This window comes from Salarias fasciatus, chromosome 5 (assembly GCF_902148845.1).
Source record: "Salarias fasciatus chromosome 5, fSalaFa1.1, whole genome shotgun sequence".
NCBI lineage: Eukaryota > Metazoa > Chordata > Actinopteri > Blenniiformes > Blenniidae > Salarias > Salarias fasciatus.
The window spans coordinates 34,443,403-34,465,207 of NC_043749.1; the positions used below are offsets into that span (position 1 = coordinate 34,443,403).

The 21,805-nt window shown below is 52.4% G+C and overlaps 1 protein-coding gene across 2 annotated transcripts; it reads right to left on the minus strand.

Moving 5' to 3' along the window:
- Positions 1-259: 259 nt before the first annotated feature.
- On the minus strand, positions 260-20,985 carry phf2 (PHD finger protein 2). Of its 2 annotated transcripts, none has more exons than XM_030091554.1 (22): positions 20,477-20,985; positions 12,262-12,347; positions 12,063-12,177; positions 10,334-10,494; positions 8,937-9,078; positions 8,656-8,842; positions 8,281-8,443; positions 8,111-8,198; positions 7,910-8,016; positions 6,964-7,055; positions 6,784-6,873; positions 6,341-6,685; positions 6,084-6,200; positions 5,674-5,789; positions 5,410-5,588; positions 5,152-5,219; positions 3,804-3,970; positions 3,248-3,558; positions 1,563-1,658; positions 1,376-1,485; positions 990-1,302; positions 260-903 (listed from the first exon to the last, which is right to left on the minus strand). In XM_030091554.1, the coding sequence occupies exons 1-22, from the start codon at positions 20,572-20,574 to the stop codon at positions 815-817; spliced, it is 3,240 nt and encodes a 1,079-aa protein (XP_029947414.1). In that variant the 5' UTR covers positions 20,575-20,985; the 3' UTR covers positions 260-814. The 2 variants fall into 2 exon arrangements, with proteins under 2 accessions (XP_029947414.1, XP_029947413.1); XM_030091553.1 differs by having other exon boundaries at positions 3,248-3,579.
- Between the last annotated feature and the right edge of the window lie 820 nt (positions 20,986-21,805).

A 21,805-nucleotide genomic window follows, 5' to 3' on the forward strand; every position in this document is an offset into this window, starting at 1 on the left:
GGGGGGCCTCCGGGGGCCTCCGGGGCGTCCTGACATGATTTGTGCTTTACGGTTGCTCCTGGTTTCCTATCTACGACTCCACACCAATAAATAAATACTCCACTGATAGTGCTCTGCAGAAAGCTAAGTGTTAACACATAAATGCTGGAGCTGAGTTTCTACTTCAGCCCCAATTCAACTCAATGATAAGCTGCATCCATATAATAGGAATCAACCCCCCCACCCCGCCCCGCCCCGCCCCCACCTACCCCCACCCACCCCACCCAAGCGCACATGCAACTGAATACATGCAGGGGATACTTTCACAGGTCTGGAATGACTGCCATGTACTTCTACTTCATGTCGAGCTTCAACCCCTGATAAACGTGAGCGCTGTAGTAAAATGAGACATGTTCTCTTAAAAAATATTTATAGTAGCTTCTGTACACTTTAATATCTGAAAGTTATAAAGTATAAGTAGAGGCAAAAACCTATGTGAGTGATGTTCTTCTTAGAAATCGAAAAAAAAATGCATGATTTTCTTCTTCCATCAGTTTTTTTCCTCTTTTTAAATCCCGTCCGTGGTGTTAACCAGTGAGCAGGTCGGGGGTCAGAGGGGTCAGGACAAGGTCAAAAGGGTCAGGACGGGGTCGGGACAACGTCTGGATGAGGTCATAGGGTTCGGGAGGGATCAGGGTGAGGTCAGGAGGGGTCATAGGGGTCAGGCGGGGTCAGGAAGGGTCAGGAGGGGTCAGAGGGGTCATGGGGTCAGGAGGGGTCAGATCAGGAAGGACCCAGCTCACAGGCTCTCAGTCCGGCTCCCAGCCGCTGCTTGCTACAGGAGGAGCTTCCCGTTTCGATGGATCTTTAAAATCTTTCCCAGTCTCTGTTTGGCCGTGGCCATGCCTTTCTTTAACCGCTTCGCTGTGGAGACAAGACGGCAGGCGGGAGGTCAGCATTCGCAGAGAGGTCAGGGGTCAGGGGTCAGCTCCCCGCTGCAGAGGTCTCACCTTTAGCGTCGGCGGAGCCGGAGCGCTCCGCCTTGGCCGGGCCGCCGCTGCTGTTGGTGCTCGTGGAGTTGGTGCTGTGGTGGGGGGAGGACACGGACGGCCGCCGCTGGCTGAGGAAGACCCCCGGCGCCATGGGCTGCGGCCCCCCCGGGGACTTGCCGGGGTTGAACTCCTGGTCGGTCAGGCTGCCGTCCTGCGAGTCCGGGTTGTGCTCCGGAGAGCTACTGTCCTGAGAGAGTCTGACCGGCTCCTCCGGCACCGGCGCCTTCTTCTTGGCGCTCTTCTTCTTCTTCTTGGTTTTCTGCTGCTCCTCCTGTTCACACAGGATCAGTCACAGCTCCGCCCTACAAACATACGGTCGGGGGAGGGGCGGTCGCTCCACCTACCTGATGGGAAAGCTTGGCGGCGGCGGCGGCCAGGCCCGTCTCGATGGACGCCACCCGGGCTCCGTCTCTGGCCGGTCGCTCGTGCCGGGGAACCGACGGTCCGACGCGAGCTGCGGAGGAGCCGGAGGTTAGCTCCACGTCTCCGCCCGGCGTGGGGGAGGGGGAGGGGGCGGGGGCGGGGCGTTACCTGTGGGGCTGTACGGAGTGTCGTCACTGCTTTTCCTCTTCTTGGACCTGGACTTGAACACTGGATTATCCTCCTCCGACTCCAGCGAGGGGTAAACTGAAAGCAGACACACACTCAGCAAGTATTCCAATCATCCACCTCCGCGGCTCTGGACTGGACGATGAAGAGGAGGACGAGGGCTTCGTGCTACAAACTGCTAATGAGACGCTCATCACCGGTTCAAACGGGGTGTAGAATACCAGGCGGCCGAGGCTGGAGGTCGTTAACAGCTGGGGAAGAGGACGGCGCGGCGCTGGAGACCAAACCGGCCCGTTTGGAAAGAATGCATCAGAAAACAAACAGCGGCTCTTATCGTCTCCACTAAAGGCTCGGCAGAGGTCGATGTGTTTCTAACAGCAGCGACGCCCTCCATCACTCAGGGAGCAGCATTATTTTCTCATCTGAGCCGGGAGAGAACGGGAAACAGGCCGGAACGGCACAGCACATGGAACTGCCAGGAGCCGGTCTGAGGCCACACTGCTCCACTGGAGGGGGAGCTGTACTCCCAGACATGTTAGCTACCGGATGCTAAAGCTGGCGATACTTGATCAATCAAAAATCACTGATTTTGGCCCGATTCAACATCTGATTGGAAACATTTGAACTTCATCAATATCATTGAAGCTGATTTAAAAACGTTACTTATTTGGTAAATCAGACTGAGGTAGTGATTATAATAGAAGATGGTTTGTCTTTAAGTCCCGCCCACATGGAGACCACTCCACGTGAAGCTCCTGATCATAGTTTGATTTGGCTTTGTCTCATTCTGTGGCGGTGCAGTGCCTCTGTAGGCCAGTAATAAACAGTGCAGCGCCTCTAGAGGCCGGTCACAGACACTGCAGCGCCTCTACAGGCCAGTATCGGACACTGCAGCGCCTCTAGAGGCCGGTCACAGACACTGCAGCGCCTCTACAGGCCGGTATCGGACACTGCAGCGCCTCTACAGTCCGGTCACAGACACTGCAGCGCCTCTACAGGCTGGTATCGGACACTGCAGCGCCTCTACAGGCCAGTATCGGACACTGCAGCGCCTCTACAGGCCAGTATCGGACACTGCAGCGCCTCTACAGGCCAGTATTGGACACTGCAGCGCCTCTACAGTCCGGTCACAGACACTGCAGCGCCTCTACAGGCTGGTATCGGACACTGCAGCGCCTCTACAGGCCAGTATCGGACACTGCAGCGCCTCTACAGGCCAGTATTGGACACTGCAGCGCCTCTACAGTCCGGTCACAGACACTGCAGCGCCTCTACAGGCTGGTATCGGACACTGCAGCGCCTCTACAGGCCAGTATTGGACACTGCAGTGCCTCTACAGGCCGGTATCGGACACTGCAGCGCCTCTACAGGCCAGTATCGGACACTGCAGCGCCTCTACAGACCGGTATCGGACACTGCAGCGCCTCTACAGGCCGGTCACAGACACTGCAGCGCCTCTACAGGCCGGTATCGGACACTGCAGCGCCTCTACAGGCCGGTCACAGACACTGCAGCGCCTCTACAGGCCGGTATCGGACACTGCAGCGCCTCTACAGGCCGGTCACAGACACTGCAGCGCCTCTACAGGCCGGTATTGGACACTGCAGCGCCTCTACAGGCCGGTATCGGACACTGCGGGGCTGCGGAGCAGCGGTGGCTCTGCTCACCGTAGTCGGAGTCCTTGAAGCAGGCGTCCATGTGGTCCTGCTCGTCGTCGTAGTCCAGACTCTCCATGCTGCTGCTTTTCCTGGGCTTCTTGGGGAGGCGTTTGGTGGGCCGCTTGCTGCTGTTGTTGGCTCCTCCCCCGCCGCCTCCTCCGCCCCCTCCCCCGCCGGCCTTCCTGCCCCCCAGCGGGCCGTGCGAGTTGCTTCGGGACTGGCTGTTGCTCTTGGCCTGGCTGTTGCCCCACGGCTGCTGCAAGCTCTCTGAAGACGACAGGTTGGCCATGGACAGCATGCCCTGAATGGCCTCCTGTGTGCTGGGAGACGCAGGTGGCTGACTGTAAGTACGTCAATAAGAAATACACAACGGCACAGCCATTACACGGCGGCTCGGCGCGCTGCAGGGCGAAGAGAGCCAGAGACATGAGAGGACAGGCGGCTGGACGGCGAGCCACGGACCGGAGCTGACCGACAGAGCAACACACTGCCAACCACTCGTTACAACAGCGTGTGTGTGTGGGTGTGTGTGTGTGTGTGCATGCGTGTGTGTGGAGGGGTCTACCTGTTGGCGCTGTAGTCGATCCCACCCACTTGCTTGCTGGCCTGCAGCAGGTCCAGGATCCCCGCCGCACTGCCGCCCTTCTTCTTCACCTTGGAGTTGCGACCTTTGACCTCGGGTTTGGCCTCCGTGTCTATGTGCAGCGTCTCCTCGTCGGAGGAGTCTATGCTCTGGAGCAGAGGAGAACCGGGGATGAAAATCCTGACGAATGATGCGAGACTTTTTGATTCCAAGTGTTTTTCCAGCCGGTCCTCCATGTTCTTCCCTCCCCAGACGTCTGACACGAGCTGATGATCAGCATGTGGTCGTCCTCCTCCTCCTCCTCCTCCTCCTCCTCCTCTTCCTCCTCCTCTTTCTCCTCCTCCTCCTCCTCCTCTTCCTCCTCCTCCTCCTCCTCCTCCTCTTCCTCCTCCTCCTCCTCCTCCTCTTTCTCCTCCTCCTCCTCCTCCTCTTCCTCCTCCTCCTCCTCCTCCTTTTTCTCCTCTTCCTCCTCCTCCTCCTCCTCTTCCTCCTCCTCCTCCTCTTTCTCCTCCTCCTCCTCCTCTTCCTCCTCCTCCTCCTCTTTCTCCTCCTCCTCCTCCTCCTCCTCTTTCTCCTCCTCCTCCTCCTCTTCCTCCTCCTCTTTCTCCTCCTCCTCTTCCTCCTCCTCTTCCTCCTCCTCCTCTTTCTCCTCCTCCTCCTCTTCCTCCTCCTCCTCCTCTTCCTCCTCCTCTTTCTCCTCCTCTTCCTCCTCCTCCTCCTCTTTCTCCTCCTCCTCCTCCTCTTCCTCCTCCACCTCCTCCTCCTCCTCCTCTTCCTCCTCCTCCTCCTCCTCCTCCTCCTCTGATCACACCACAGCTATTTCCTTCATCAGAATGTGGTGTTCCGCAGCTCCGAGCTCCGGGTCGACCACAGACCGTTCCTCTGCTCTACTCTCCACACAGGAGCAGCTGCACCATGCAGGACAGGCTCAACGTGTCCAAACAGTCCCATCAGGGACAGGGACAGGAAACACGGGCGTCTCAACCTTCAACACAGTCCTGGAGGTTTTCTGTCCCAAACAACAACAAGTCTCTCAACATACTGAATCTTCTCTCGGTCTGATCAGACTCCACACCAGGTTACCAAAATAAGAGTCTTTCTAGAGTCCAAAGCAGACCTGAAACCTGCTCACGCTCTTATTTCACAGGGTTTAAACCGGCTGAGGATCTCCACCGGAGCCAGCAGTCATTACTGAGAACAGCTTTCCAAATGAGCAACAGCCGATTCAGCTCAGCCCAACTTCAAAAAGCGAAGAGACGTGCAGCACATGAGAGCACCACGGTGTGTAGACAGCACGTTTTAGCATCGTACACACACGTGTAACACTCACCTTGGACACCAGGGGCTGAAACTTTGGTTTTTTGGCTGGTTGGATGGGTTCTCTGATGTCGGACAAAACTGTAAAGGAAAAGAGTAAAATGAATGAGATGAGGGATTTTCTGCTGGCGGGATGTGGAACTGTGGATTTGTCTCTGAAAGTGCCTGGTATGACCGTCGTAATGCTCCCTGTGTCAGTAAAGTTAAATTGAATTGGATGCGTTTGGCGTGGAGGTGTGGGAACACGCTGTCCTCAGGCTCTGTCACTCACAGGACAGATCCCTCTTCACCGCGTTCTTTTTCCTCCGGATGGGGAACTCGTCGATCTTCAGCTCGCCCTCGTCCGACACGTACTCGTACTCGTCCCTCACCGGCTTGGGCTTGTCCTCCTTCAGGTTTTGTAACGATCCAAAAACACTGGAGTTGGTTTGAGGTTTCAGCGTCTTGGAGCTGGAAGGAAACGACGGCACGGTGAGGAAGGCCACAGGCGGACATGCTAACATGCTAACATGCTAGCGGCGGCGCCGGTTCCTACCCGAGTGTTTTCCTGTGAGACATGGTGAAACTGAAGCGGTCTTTGTTTCCTGATAGCGGCGTCCTGTCGAACTTACACTCCTCCTCCATCTTCAGCAGAGAGTCGGGTTTACTGTTCTGGAAGACGGAGAGCACGCGTTAGCCAAATGCTACAGGGATGCTACGCTAACGCTCAGCTTGAGGAGGGACTCTGTGGTTCAATTTTCCATCTTTATCTGACACATTCAGGACTGCGTGGGTGGAGGTGGGTTCTTTAGTCCACTAAAAGTAGGATAATTAGAAGTAGGATGAAGCATAAACATGACAAAAGAGTAAACATGACTAAAAGTGAGACTGAAACCAAAAAGCAGAAGAAGGAAAGAAGGCGGTCTGCATGTTCTCCCTGAGCATGGTCATCCTCTGCAGCCTTACCTTGTACTTCCACTTGGCCTCGGTCTTGTTTTTATTCTGCTCTCGGATGTCGAACTTGTCCATGTTGTTCTGCTTGGACGTCTCTTTCTCCGACATGCTCAGGACGTTCTTCACAGCCTGGAGGACAGCGATTCACACGGAGCGTCAGCGTCCTCACGTCTCCACACGAGAAGCCACCAAACAAAGAAAACGCCAACTTCTCATGCAGGTAGTGCGTCAACATGCATTAGCAACAGGACTTGAAGACACGCTCTGACCTTTGTCTTCTTTGGCTGGTCCATCTTACTCAGGATGTCCTTGGCGTGGGACTCCAGAGCGGCGAAGCTGGAGGGTTTGGGGGGCGGCGACAGCTCCTTCGTCTTCTTGGCCTTCTTCTTTCCGCCTTCCTTCACCTTTGGCATCTTGGGAGGTTTGGGCACCTTGGGCATCTTGGGGGGTTTGGGGGTCTTGGGGGGTTTGGAAGTCTTCTTTCGGGACTTGTCCCTGCTGGGCGAGGGGGCGTGAGCCGGGGAGCCGGGGTCGTCGGGGTCGGAGTGGGTGGACGGAGCCTCCTCCACCGGGAGCCTCATGCTGGGCTCGCTCTTTATGGCTTTAGTTGCATTCTGTTGGGTTTGAAAAGTAACCGCCTGAATTACACTTCCTGCGGGGTCAACGTTCAAGCAAAGCATTGTGGGATTGATGCAGCGACTGAATGAGTTACCTCTGACAGTCTGATCTCTTTGGCAAGATCCTTGATGAGCTGCGACGGTTTCATGTTCTCTGGAAGCTCGTCTTCATGTTCCAGGAGGGCCTGCGACAGAGACAGCCGTGAGGACAGTCTGGCCGGCCCAGAGAGCCCAGAAAGCCCGGAGCCTCCAGAGCCTCCGGAGTCGGTCTGTACCTGCTTCTTCGTCCACGCCCTGAAGGCTCCGTTTATGATTTTGGCACCATGGATCAGGTACGGAGCCGGCTGCTTATTTGCTTTATGTAAACCTGCGGAAGACCAAATGCAAATGTTCCCATTGTTACTGAGGCAGCACAGGTTGACAGGGCGGAGGTGGAACCGCTAGAACCGCTAGAACCGCTACGCGACGCCATAAACAGCCACCCAAAACACGACGAGCGTGTAGAGTTTGTGACAGACTGAGCAGGCTGGCAGGCTGACCAGCTCTGGTTTCAGATCCTCCTGGAAGTTAATTCCACTGTTTGAGCTGTGAGCAGTCAGTCCAATCCAGTCTGAGAGCAGAAAACATCCAGAAAATGTGAGCATGCCGACAAATGAAGTGGATGTAAAGCACAGACTGGGGCTTGTTAACAAGATTAAAGCCACATTGGAGTGATTTTCTTTCCGTGAAACAGAATAATGGCACATTAATGTGGAGGCTGAGCGGGATTGGATGGATCCATCCTGCGGAGGATGTTAAACACATGTCAGGGATGGAGAAAGTGATTCGATCCCGGCCAAACCTTCTGAAGCTAATCATCTGTCAGCTCCGCCAGTCGCACAGCTAATGACTGAAACAATATTCCAGCGTGCAGACCCTCATCTGTTCAGCAGACTGCAGCATTCCTCCGGGGGGAGGGGTGAGGAGGAGGAGGAGGAGGAGGAGGAGGAGGAGGTGGAGGAGGAGGAGGAGGAGGTGGAGGAGGGGTGAGGAGGAGGAGGAGGAGGAGGAGGAGGAGGAGGAGGAGGAGGAGGAGGGGTGAGGAGGAGGAGGTGGAGGAGGAGGAGGAGGAGGAGGAGGAGGAGGAGGAGGAGGAGGAGGGGTGAGGAGGAGGAGGTGGAGGAGGAGGAGGAGGAGGAGGAGGAGGAGGAGGAGGAGGAGTCACTCGGACCCTGGGCTCACCTTTGAAGCGCTCCAGCAGGTGTCGTCCCACGTACCAGCACGCCGTCTCAAAGTTTGGGAAAGGAGTGAGAGTTTTGACCTTGAGCCGCTTCTCGATCTCGTACGCTCTGAGAGGAAGGAGGAGGCGTTTCTGAGGACTTCAGACCAACCAGGTCCAATGAGGTGCAGCGAAAATGAAGTGATGAAAAAAAACCTCCTCACCTCATCTGCATCTCCACGCTCAGGTTGTGGACAAAGTGTCCGGAGAAAGCCAGACAGTCCACCGGAGTCAGGATGGCGTTGATCCAACCTGAGGAGAGGAAACACCAGCGCACAGCTCAGACGGCGGCTTCGAGAGGCGCGGCGGCGGTCAGCTGCTCGTCTGCTCGGACCTGAAGGAATGAAGAGCGTCTGTCCTTGCTTCAGCGTGCACTTGTAGCATTTGTCCACCTGGTCTGCGAAGAACATCTCGCTGTGGTTGGACGACGACCTCCAGCGCTCGTACAGGGACAGGTTGGCCGAGGTGGGCTTGATGAGGAAGAAGATCTTCTCCCCCTGCAGACACACATCATCACCATCATCATATTTCAACACTGCATTTTATGCATTTGACACAAATGAGCAAAAGTTAAAAGCTGGAATGCTTTTATTTATAAAGCTCTGAAACACGGAAGGGATTGTAGAAACGGTCCACAGCAGTTTGCCAGACATCGGTACGCCGTGGAGCAGGAGTCAACGGGACGTGTGTGTGTCTGCGTGAGCCGCACCTTGAGGATGTGGTACCAGACGGAGGCGCCGCCGCACTCGATGTGGAAGTCGGTGTAGCTGTCCTTGACGCAGATCAGACAGTACTTGGTGACTTTGGGCTTCCCCAGCAGAGCGTCGTCCGGCCAGTAGTTCTCCACCCAGGACAGCTGCCGGACGATCTGTGGGCTCTCCACGATGTTGTTCATCCTGCCACACACACACACACACACACACACACCCCTCGGTCAGACTGACCTCTCGTCTGCGACCCGGGCATGGCGTCCCGGCTCCCCCGGCTCACCTGGTGTCGGAGAACTCCAGGTTGATGACGTTCAGCACCTTCTTCCTGTTGGTGCTGTAGTAATAATCCACAAACTCCTTCAGCTTCATCTTGCTGTCGGTCTGCTTGGTGACGTCCACCACGTCCACGCCCACGTCCGGACCTGAGAGACCAGAACCAGAACACAGTCCACTCAGCGGGGCTGGAAGGTCTGCGGCCCCCCCTGCTGGACAACCTGAGGAACTCGATTTCATTCTTTCATAAAGTATTTCAGTAAACAGACATTTTGTTGACATGTGAACAGAAGTTCAGAGTACTGGGTTATTATGATGATTGTAATGGTGTAAATACCTCACTGATGACCACAGGGGTTTGCAAATTTATATACACACGTCTGTAAATCTAAGTTTACCATACTACAATCATAAAAATCTACTGATGAAGGTCTATGTGGAGGGGGTCATACGTCCTCTTTCACCTGGACATGTCCTTGTTCTCTGGTAGGAAATAGAAGTACAGGGAGGATTTCGTCCGAGTACTCAGTCCTGATTTAATATGCATCATGAAGACAGACCTGTGGCTGACCGTGACGTTCCTCTCACTCAGTGTCACACAGGTAAGACAGAACCTGACGGAACAGGGCAGTAGCGATAAAGGAACAATAGGAATGCAGAAGTAGAACTGAGGTGAGCTGCTAACAAAGGAGGGAAAGATCAGATGAGGAAGACGAGGAGGACTGAAGGAAAGAGATGAAGAACATGCTGCCTCTCATCTTCTTTTTCATTTTGAGGCCTTATTTATGTCTTTTCACAAGAGAAATCTATTTTAGAGCAAAGGGCGTCGCCTTCTTTTCACTGAAACACGTTGTGATCACAACAGTTTCATTTCAAAGTAGAAAGAGAATATCTGGTTAACTGTCATCTCTCACTGTCTTTGGGTTTTTTTCACAGCAGTTTCCAGACAGATTTTCTCTCTGGGTTCCAGAATATTGTCACTGTATGTGTTTATTTCTGTGTGCCCACGGATCTATGAACATATGTTCATAACTATGCTTATGCATGTCTATACTGACAGGTGTCTCTGAGTCTAGTTTGATATGTCTCTGTCTCTAACTGTAGTTTTCGAGCTCTTTGAATCTGTTTCCACATGTCTGTCTCAGTCTTCTTCTCCTGGCTCTGGTTCTATAGTATGTTCCAGTGCTGCCTCCTGCTGGCCTGATGGTGGAAATCACTTCTGATTTAACAAGAGGACTGTTTCCGTTGTTTAGATCTAGAAAGTGTTGGACTTTAGGATGTCTGATGGAGAAGGAGAAACTGAAGCTTCACTGTGGTCCTGAAATCCTCCTGATGAGAACAGAACCGGGTGGAGGCCGACCGGCACGCGGTTCCTGTAGGTGCAGAAGAGGCGGAGCTGCTCACCGACGTAGTTCTCCACGTCGCTGATGTAGAAGGTGGGCGCCGGCATGGCCACGCCCAGACCCTCCTTCTTCTGCACCAGGATGGGCTCGTTGAAGCCGTTCTCCTCCAGGTAGTCCATACACAGCTGAGAGCCCGACAGCTTCACCAGAACGTCGTCCGCACTGAGGGGAGCGCACGCCAGGCGTTACACAACACCGGAACTACACACAACACTGCAACAACAGACACAACACTGCAGGAACAGCAGACAGCACTGCTTCATGGAGGAGAAGGAACATCAGCCGAATGTGTGTTTTCTTCAGAGCCAAAGCAGTTCCAGCTTTACTGTAACAGTAGCAGCCGACCAGAGTCCACTTCAGGGACTCTCAGTCCTGTCTGGTCCAGACCAGAGTCCACTTCAGGGACTCTCAGTCCTGTCTGGTCCAGACCAGAGTCCACTTCAGGGACTCTCAGTCCTGTCTGGTCCAGACCAGAGTCCACTTCAGGGACTCTCAGTCCTGTCTGGTCCAGACCAGAGTCCACTTCAGGGACTCTCAGTCCTGTCTGGTCCAGACCAGAGTCCACTTCAGGGACTCTCAGTCCTGTCTGGTCCAGACCAGAGTCCACTTCAGGGACTCTCAGTCCTGTCTGGTCCAGACCAGAGTCCACTTCAGGGACTCTCAGTCCAGTTCGGTCCAGACCAGGGCTGTGAACACATGGGTCTTGGTTCACTTGGAAGCGGACTTTCTAGTGGCTGTAGTGAAAAGATGTGATGTGGTGCACAATGCATTCTGGGTAATGAACAAATGAAGCCAATGGTGGGAGGTCAGAAGAAACAAATGCACAAAGAAAGAGTTAATTAGTCCAGAGGTCAGAGGTCAGATGTGGAGTAATGGTCAGAGGACCAGATATCGCCGTTGTTTGTGGCTAGCTGCTAGCCAGCTAAAGGGGCGGGACTTCCTCTTTCAGTCTGGACCAATCAATGAGCTGCGATTCTCCTTCGTCAGGCTTTACGTCTCTCTGGTCAGTGTTGGTTTAAAGCGGACCCATTATGCTATTTTTCAGTCACGTCATATCGGTCACAGACGCCCCAAAACATAGTATATATGTTTGTTTGCCCCAAATTCATCTTATGTTTGGAGTTGGAGTGTCTAAAAAGTGGCTCTGAGGAGCCCTCCTCCGAACAGCCTGATTTTCACAGCCTACTTTCCGGGATGCACTTGAACGCATCTGGCCACGCCCACTCTCTCACGGGGGAGGGGGCCACTGTCAGAGGCACGTCCCTGCAACCCTTTCAGCTTAAGTTTCATTTTCAAAAATGTGGTGTAGCCAGACAAGGAGGAAAAACAGTTTTCAAATTTGAACGTCTTAATGAGGCTACAGCAACACATACTACTATAACCACCTATCCGGGGCCCCCAGAGGCTGGATCCTCTTCCGGGGGGGAGTGGTTGTTCCTCTTGTTGACGTAGATAAAGTAAAATTTCGGAATCGCGTGTTTGAGTGTATATTTCCTCAAAAGTGGAGTGCTTCTGGGGGCTCACACAGAGGCTCTGGGAGGTGATACGACTGGAAAGACACTTTTTTAAAGAGAAGTTTGCATAATATGACTCCTTTAAGGTGACAGTGCCCCCAAAAGAGCAGGAGTTCGGTCTGATTCCAAGGGCAGTGTGAAAGAAACCAAACCAAATTAGCCTGGATCACACGATGTGTGTGTGTGTGTGTGTGTGTGTGTGTGTGTGTGTGTCACCTGGGAAACGTCCTGCTGCGCAGCTCCTTGATGAACACCTGGCTGCCGTTCTGCACGGCCTTGATGTCGGTGCTCTGGCCCGTGTCGTGTTTGCTCCAGTTCTTTTTCTTCTTCACTGCGGGTCAGAGGTCAACATGCGCGTCAGGACCGGGGCTCACGAACCTCCCGGCCGCTGTGCACGCCGGCGCCCGGTACTCACTGGTGGATTTGCCGTGAGTCTTCTCACAGTTGGGACAGTGATAGATGTCGATGTCCGGAGCGTCATCTTCATCCACCTCCACACAGCTGCAAGCAGAACACAGCGGCTGAGGCAGGCACAGCGCACAACCCGCAACGCACACACACAGCTGGACACGTGGAATGATGTCATTTAGCAAAAAATGCAGGTAACTACAAAAAACATCATCCCTTTATTATAATAATGCATTAACATCGTCTGCATCAGTGTTTTTATCATCCACAGGTCCCGTGGTCATCAGTGCTCAGCGACATTATCCATCCGTACATCCATGGATGTGTAGAAATAAAACTGAAACTTGACCTCTGAACTCAAACATGAGGCCGCAGGAGCCGCCGCATCCTCATAGCTACGCATGTAAAACGGTTTTTAAGAAGCTCAAATCACTGGATTGTGGGTGGTTGCAGCAGCATGGTGGACGGAGGTGAAGGAGCAGTGTTGTAAGAGCATATTGAAGGTGTTACAGCGCCACCCGGAGGAGCAGGGAGGCCGCGGCGGATCAGCCAGTGTTCTGACAGAAGAGCCTGCAGACCGCCACATGCTGAGCAGAGAGTCCAGGCTGTGACAGGTTCAGGATGTTTACAGCCCTGCAGAACGTTTCCAGGCCACAGAGAGGCTCGGTCCGAGCGACTGACTTCACTTCTGCTCAGATGATACTCTCACCACGACTTCATACGCAGCAGCTGTCAGAGCCGCTGCGTCTGGACTCACTGTGATGTTTGACTGTTCGGAGAGTTTCCTGTTTCAGAGCAGAGGGAGAAACTCCGCCTGGTGGTCAGCTCGATTCCCTGTTTACACATTCATGTTAGCAATGAAAGAAATTCTTGTAAGAAGCCAGTCGCACTGTATTAATGCAGTTTTAGTGTTTAATACAATGGTTGTCACTACAATGTTTAACTGCAATGTTTCACTCCAGTGTTTACTACAATGTTTTGTTACAATATTTTACTACACTGTTTCGCTCCAATGGTATGCTACAATGTATCACCACATAATTTCACTCCACTGCTTCAATACAATGTTTCACTATATTGTTTTATTACAATGTTTCATTGGTGTTTTCACTGCAGCACTTCAGTATCGTACGTCACTACAGTGCATCACTAGTGTTTCACTACAGTTCTTCACTCCAATGTTTCAAACACTGTCACTACAGAAAGGTCAAAGCAGCTCAGAGACTGTTCAAGAACTGTCCTCTCCTTCTGAAAGCCGAGCTGTTAGTGGTGAGATTAGTTTTCTGAGAGGACAAGTTTTTCAGATGAGAAGAGTCAAAATCCCACAACCTGTGTCCAGCTGTTAGATGTCATGTATCCTTCGCTTTCAGCTCGGTCACATTCTCCAGTATTGACAAAAATGACCGAGACTTCAGACTTAACTTGTTGCTTTTTCACAAAAAGAATTAACTTCAAATTTCCAACAAGTGCTGATAGTCCTCCTGCAGACCCACAGGGCTTCATGCCAGGTCCTTCTTCAGCAGTAAGACCAGCCGGCCAGGCACGAGTCTCCCGACATGAACACTTCATCATCAGAACTCTCCAACGCTGAGATAAATCACCTCATTTCACTGACACCACATTGGGTCGGAGCAGTGAGACGACACAACGATGACACTCAAATGTCCACAAATCCAAATGTTACAGTGCAAATAAACACAATCCATGAATGAACGTGTCGTGTCTTCAAAATCAGAAGTACAATTTCAACTGGGGATGGCTCAATTCTTGCCGTCGGATGCCACAGTCAGAGGAGTAAATATGACGTTACCAGTGCAGCACCTTGCTTTTACTTCTAATATTAATGGCTACATTGATCCTAATTTTCTGAATTCGGACAATCAAAATACTACATTCAGCATGCAGAAAATATTCTGCTCCTCTTAAGTAAGAAATAAAAGAGCAGAATAACTGAAGTTATGTAATACTGCTGTGGCTTTAGTACAAATTCAACACCAGCAGAGAGGGGCGGGGCTATGAGTGCAGAGGGGCGGGGCTATGAGTGCAGAGAGGGGCGGGGCTATGAGTGCAGAGGGGCGGGGCTATGAGTGCAGAGGGGTGGGGCTATGAGTGCAGAGAGGGGCGGGGCTATGAGTGCAGAGGGGCGGGGCTATGAATGCAGAGGGGTGGGGCTATGAGTGCAGAGGGGCGGGGCTATGAGTGCAGAGGGGCGGGGCTATGAGTGCAGAGAGGGGCGGGGCTATGAGTGCAGAGGGGCGGGGCTATGAATGCAGAGGGGCGGGGCTATGAGTGCAGAGGGGCGGGGCTATGAGTGCAGAGGGGCGGGGCTATGAATGCAGAGGGGTGGGGCTATGAGTGCAGAGGGGCGGGGCTATGAGTGCAGAGGGGCGGGGCTATGAGTGCAGAGAGGGGCGGTGTGACTATTAAAGCTAATATTTTAATCCAAAAAGTTCTATCAATATAAACAATATGTTACCTTTTTCATGTTTTGGCCCATTAGCCCAGTTAGCTTGCGGGGCTAATGCTACCTGTGCGTGAATACCTGCTGGACACTCCAGTCTGGGTACACCTCGCTGCACTGATCGCTGTCGACAAGTGAAACATTTCTCCAGCTAAATCTCCTCCGTCTGACTTTGAGCTCAGTGAACGGCGGCGTTTCCACCAGTCCTGTTCTCACTGTGTGCCGTGGTCGGCGTCTGCGGCGGCTGTGATCATGAAGCGCCGCCCAGCAGGACGCTGCAGCCGTTCACACCCAGCCAGAGAGCAAGCGGCCGTGACGTCAGGCCGTTCAGGGATTACAGTTAATCCAGCGACGGGCAACTCGTGGACTTCAAGTCAAGACCAGGCGCTTTCATTAGAGCACTCCACCAAGAGAGCAACAGGTCAACGCCGCAGCTGATCCACAACACCATCGAGCATGGAAGGAGTTTCAGCACCGGGTTTTTATACTGCTGCCCAAACGTGAATGATCCCAGAGTATTAAAGCATCTGTCTGCATGGAGAGTATCTGCAGCAGACTCACTCTGCGACTGAAACTCTGACTCAAACCAGCCAGCAGGAGCCGAGCTGACCTCTGGCTCAGAAAGGCCTCATTTCCTGGAGTGATTGGATGCCGGTTCAACTTCTGATAGATCGATAGATCCTGACTAATACTTGAGAGGAAACACAAACACGTGTTTCCTGAATCGTTTTTCTGACAGCAGAGCATCTTCTCTTCCTGTGAATCCTGAATTCAGAGAACAGAGAAGCTCCTGCTGCAGCTCAGTGGAGTCATTTAGTTAAAGCTGAGACTCCGGAAGACCTGACACCTCAGAGCCAGAACCAGAACCAGAAGAGATCCACCGGGTAGAGGATTCTTAACAGGAAGCTCAGCTCCTTTAGAACACCCCAACCATGGAGATGATTTCCCAGCATGGCAGATGTTAGAAACATGAGACTGGAAGTTCTGACAGCTGACAGGTTAAAGCTGAAGTCAGGCAGTAAAACCAGAAACTGTTTCAAGAACGCTGCATTAATCATGAACTGTCACAAAACAGTATCTATAATCAGTGTTGGGAAAGTTACTTTTAAAAAAGTAATTAGTTATAGTTACAAGTTACATCTTCAATAAAGTAAGGAAGTTATAATACTTTAAAAGTAACTTATTACTAGATAAAGTAACTATTGTGCTACTTCAGAAAAACAAGTTTAAATATGTTAAAGAACTTGGATCCCCTCATGATGGAACTTTAAGATGCATGTTCAATTATTTATTCTAAAACTAAATACATGATCAGCGAAATGAATGGACATTTGACAGAATACATTACAAACAGGAAACATTACAATAATAATATGATAATATAAGACGAGACAACCATCAAGTTTCATTAGTAACTGTAGACGGCATTTCTACATTTGTAAAAGAATAATAAAACACAGTAGATGTATGTTAACAGATGACTGTACTTCCATTTAAAAAGCTGCCTCAACCGTGCCTCATGTTACTGTCAGTAACGGTGCCGGTGCTGTAAAGCTGGGAAAGTCATTTGTTACTTTCCCTGCTCGCAACTAAAACTAGTAACACTGTTGGTAACACTGTTTATTTTGACGCAGTTACTCCCATCACTGGTTATTACACATTAGATACATTTTCTATAATTGCTGTAACTCAAGTTGTAAAATATGCAGAACGAGCCCGAAGCTGCAGTTTCTTCCCGTTAAAACGTTAAATACCGGCATCAAGACTTCAACACTTAAAAGTTTACCAAAGGTATTAAATCAAAAGGTACAATTCCCAGTCAAGCCGTGACAGAGAAATGATGAATACACACTCAGAACCACGTTGCACCAGCAGATGAACCAGTGAGTCACATGGCCGTAGGGCGGAGCAAAGGAAAGATGGCGGCAGCGTGTAGCGGGCACAGCGCCAGAGAGTCCCAGTACTCCTCAGAGCATCAAGCACCAAACACATCCGGCTGGGGAATCCTGGAGGGCTGCTGGAGGGCTGACCCTTTGACCCTGACCCCGACCCTGCCGGTCCTGACCGGCTCCTGGAGCAGGGCAGCTCTGAAAACACCGGGACGGGGTTACAAACCCCAATTTCATTATGCTGCCTTCACGTAAACATATTTTAATAAAACACCAAGTTGGAGTTAGATTCTACTATTGGCAGCATCAGTTCTCTCAGAATCTGCTCCAGATTCACACAGTTGAATTAAACGGATATATGAATCAAACAATGTGTAAATAACCAATAACTGGAAAAGGAAAGATTCAGCCCCGCCCTGCATCACCAAGCGTCTTCATCTCAGAACAGAAGAATCACAGCAGCCAGTCTGACTTGAGGAGAAACGGCAAACATGCCAAATAAGTGAAGATCTCCGTCCTCACTCTGTGGAGGAGACGCTCTAGCGCCACCCAGTGCACAAACTTTTACATGTTTTGCCTTTGAGGACAATGGATAACCTTCAGGAGGTAAAAGAAGAGCAGATTTAACCAACAAAAATCATGGATCCAGAACTGACAGGGTACCAGGGACTGACCGGTGTGAAGGGTCAGATAGGGGTCAGATAGGGGTCAGATAGGGGTCAGGTACAGGGTACAGGGTAAATGAGAATCCACATTCCCACATCAGTGTTCATGTTGTGGTTGAAGCTCTGAAGGCCTGGCTGTGGGTTCACCTGCTCCCCTCCTGACTCAGAAACCTCAGTTCAACCTCAAACAGCAGTCCTGACCGGAGCAGAGCAGACGCCCAGAGACCGGGCAGACGCTGAGCTGACCAGCTGAGAGGGAGGTCAGCCGAGGGGAACGTCCCGCAGAGCAGAGGGACCACCGCTCGGCCTTCATTCTCATTCTGGATCCAGACAGAGACGGCGGATCGACCCACTAACAGGGACCTGAGCATCCGGAGACCGCTGAGGAGAGGCCAGAGTCCAGGAGTCCAGACGCATCAACAAAACGCAGGAAGTGAACGTGACAGGAGAACCCTGAGGGTCCAGTCTGTTTCAGAGTCCCATGGCGGGAAGCCCTCGGCGCCGGGAATCGAACATCGCCTCACACACCGGTGTGACATGCTGCTGCACGTGATGGATGCACCGTGAGAGGACAGCTGCCAGCGGCGGACAGTCTGTTACCGACACGCCAACGTGCTCAGTTCCAGCCGGTGTCAAGAGAAAGAACACTGTGATTTATGAAAAGAACTCACATGAACGTGTGAGTGAGTGTTTGTATTTATCACAATACTCTTCAACATCGTCGCAGTCCTGCTGCCATTCAAGCACCTCAACATTCAATGTACGAACAGGTTAATGATTCCAATGAAAACTATTCAACCACCCTCTGCTGACTGGATGTAAGTCCTGCTGGATGTCTGAGCCTCACGCTGGGAGCGGCGCTGTCTGATCAGTGACTTTAGAATGTTCTCAGCTCGTCTCCGAGCACAAACATGACCTGCTTTAATGTCAGAATCCGTGAAGCTTCATCACTTAGTGGTCAGTTAGCATCGTGTTGGTGAATCTGTTGATCACACGTCTTCATGAGGAAATGAACTGCAGTTCAGTCTTTTTTGATCGTTTGTGTTTGTTGATTCATAAATTGGTAAAACGTTGTGCAGCCTGAAAAGCTAACATTTAATATGAAGTTCTTCAAAAGCCACGCTGTTTAACTCCAGAGCTGATGCTAAGAAACATGACAAAAAAATCAGAGAAATGACAGAAAACATGAGGAATTATGTACAAAGGCTTTTAGTCGTTTCACCACTGAAGTGAATGAACTGACTCTGAAACAGAAGCACGTCTTTCTGGAAGGTTTAAGTACAACACAAACACAAGCCTGTAATCTCACTCACAGCCAGATGACTTCTTAGTTTAAAGGAGCTCGCTGAGGCAATTCTACTTTTTGTTTCTTTGAACTTTTCCACTGTTTTCCTCCAAAAATCATCTCAAACAACAGTCTGTGCTTTTCTTCATCAATGAGGGGTTTCCAGCAGTACCACAGGTTCAAGATGAAAAACCAGGAGGAATTAAAATGTAAGGAGACATTTATGAAGTACAGCTAATTCAACATCAGGGATAAAGACGTGACGTGAAACAGTCCATGAAATTTGTAAGATGGAGTGAATATTATTAAAGTATCCATTGTAATCCAGAACGTTTAGCAAGAAGCACGATGGTCAGAAACCTCCAATCTGGACGGGCTATTATGTGTCTACGAAAACATAGCACCTGTGATTTATTCTTTTGAAAAGAAGAAATTAAAGTGTCTTTAAACACTTCCACAGGCAGGGAGAGGGACCAACCATTAAACACATTTGAGAGGGGTGATTTTCACTTCACAAAAGCAGAATATTTACATTTTTTCACCGAATATCAGGGCTGAAATACATATCACACATTTATTATCAATGCATGACATCTTCAATAAAGGATCATATGGAGTCTCAGCGCACTAAATCCTGTCTGGCTTCATTGTTTCAGCGTTTACAGATAAGATGTGACAAAAATCCCGGAAAAAAGCACTGAAAGCAGGAGAAATCCACAAGCTGCGGCAGGTGACCGTGGCCGGGCTGCGGTCTGCTGCAGGGTTTGTCCTGACGCCGGAGGAAGAGTCCGCGTTGAGTTAAACCACCAGCACAGTGATAATGTTCGTGTTTTACTGAGGGGGCCGAGCTCCGCGGCCCCCCGCGGTGTCCGCCCCTGCGCGGTGGATATAAAGAGCGGCCCGGGCTGCGGGTTCAGACGGTGCCGCTGGCGGCCCGGAGCCCCGCCGGTCCCGGTCCCGGACCCGGCACCGTACCGGGGCCACAGACAGTCCGGGGGAGGCGGAGGAGGCGCGGGGCAGACCGCCTGAAAGGGTTAACGTTCAGGCGCGTAAATCCTCCCCGCCGCTCCGGAGGGCTCGCTCCCCCGGAGAGCTCCACAACGTACGGCGAGCAGCGCCAAGCACCGAGCCCGGACCCCCGGCCGGGCCGAGCGGCCACACGGCCGGCCGGAGGGGGCCGAGCCGGGACGACCGAGGGGGGGACATGACGCGACGCGAGCGGGATCATTAGCGCTGATCTGCGGAGGGAAAGTGACGAGCGGCGGCGGAGCCACCGTCCCCGCTCAAGCACCGACAAACACCCGCAATAAGCCCCGCGAGCAGGCGGGCTCCGCTCCGTCCTAATCCGCCTCTTTGTGTCTCCGCCGGGGCTTACGGAGCGGCCAGCCCGGGCTATTGTCAGCCCCGGCCCGCCGGGACGGCTGCTCCGCGGGGCTGCCGTCGTGATTTCCAGCCGCGCTGAGCGAGCGGAGCTCCGGCTGCAGGAGCCAGCCGCAGCCGCTCGGAGCGGGAGGGGAGGCGGCCGCGAGGCGCAGCGGGAGCCGAGGCTTCTTCCCCCGCTCCGTGCGCCGCTCGGAGCGGGGGAACGACGCGTCTGGTCCGGGATGTTTCCCAGCCATGAAACGGCGCCAGCAGACGGCACACACGGCGTAACGGCCCCATAAAGCCCGGTGTGTGTGATAAAGTGGATAAAATGTGTTTAATGCGGCCGCTCGGCTCCCCGCTAACTCCGCCTTCTTCTCCGCGGCCTCTCCTCAGATGTAGACGGGCGATCCGAGAGCCACAAAGCTGTCAAACGCAGCCGAGACCTCGCCATTTTTGTTTGTTTCTCCCCCCCCGCACAACTGCGAAAAACCTGCCACACACACCGCGGAGCGCGGAGCCCGGGCCGGCCCGGCCCGCGGCCGCGGCCCGCCGCTTACCTGCCGTGGAACCAGTCCTTGCAGGCATCGCACTCGATCATAAACTGGGTCACGTCGTACGGTAATCTGCAGATGCAATATACTGGTACAGTCGCCATGTTCACTTCGCCGCTACGCCGGGATGGAGTGGGGGGGCTGCGGGAGGAACCGCGTCCTGCAAACAATATGATCCAATATGATGTTCCCCCGGAAAAAAAGCCAGGGGCAGTCCCGCCGGACTGCTGCTCTACGCAGCGCAGCGCTCCATCACGCCGCGGCGGCAGGAAGGATGGAGCGGCCGGAGCGGGAGCGAGCTTCCCTCAGCGCATTCCTCTCGTTACCGCCGGGGAGGCGGCGTGCGTGCCCCCTGGTGACTGCGCGGAGCCCGGGCGAGCCTGGCCGCTGCGGCCGGGAGCGGATCCGGCGGCGGCGGCGGGTCGGCGGGGAGCCGAGCGGAGGGCTGGAGCGGAGGGGAAGTTCTGGAGGCTCCGGGCGTCCGCGGAGCCGCCGACACATTTAAATATCTCCGGGTTTGGCGCCCAGAGCCCGACTCACACCGCTCTTATATAACCTGTCAGAGCAGCCCGCACGCACACACACGCGCACGCTGCACTCACCCTCACTCTCTGGATTCACCCTCACACACTTTATTCACTGTCACACTCTGGATTCACCCTCACACACACTGGAATCACCCTCACAGACACTTTATTCACCCTCACACACACACACACACACACACACACACACACACACACACACACACACACACACACACTGTCCATTGTCATGTTTGGTTTCATTCCATTTGAAACATTTCTTTGAAAACCTGTTAAATCTCTTGATGTGAGTTGTTGAGTTGTTCGTCATTTCTATAATTTACCTTGGTTGAGTTTAAAGTTAATGTGCTTCTGAACAAAATAAGAGTGAAGCAGCTGAACATGTCAGGTTGTGGAGCAGAAACTTTTTAAGAAGCATCATCAGTGTTTAGAAGGACTCAATATTCCTGAAGACGTCGATAAAGAATGGACTCGACGGTCCTCTTCACTGCCTGACTGATGAAGCAGGTCCAGGTCTTCCTCTTTCCTCTGGCTCTTCATACCCACTGCTCCCATCTGCTTTGGCCTCAGGAGCCACAACAGAAAACTCTTTCCTGGGAAAATGATGTGGATGTAAATAATATGTCAGTGCACCTCCACACACTGTGTCATGTTGTATCTGGACATGAGTTAAAGCAGGAAAATAAGTGTCCTTGGCCTTTTAACTCCTCTCTGTCAATTTTGTTTTGATTAGTTCATCCTTTCTGTCTTTTTATTAGTCTCCAATAAATCTTTGAACTTTTTTATTTAT

What these genes read in the sequence shown, in the direction of transcription:
- phf2 (XM_030091553.1), bottom strand. Translation starts at nt 20,574, where the DNA reads ATGGCGACTGTACCAGTATATTGCATCTGCAGATTACCGTACGACGTG. An exon ending in AAGGACTGGTTCCACGGCAG is followed by an intron (nt 12,348 to 20,476) that starts GTAAGCGGCGGG and finishes TTCTGCTTGCAG; the next exon opens with CTGTGTGGAGGTGGATGAAG. An exon ending in ATCGACTACAGCGCCAACAG is followed by an intron (nt 3,580 to 3,803) that starts GTAGACCCCTCC and finishes ACGTACTTACAG; the next exon opens with TCAGCCACCTGCGTCTCCCA.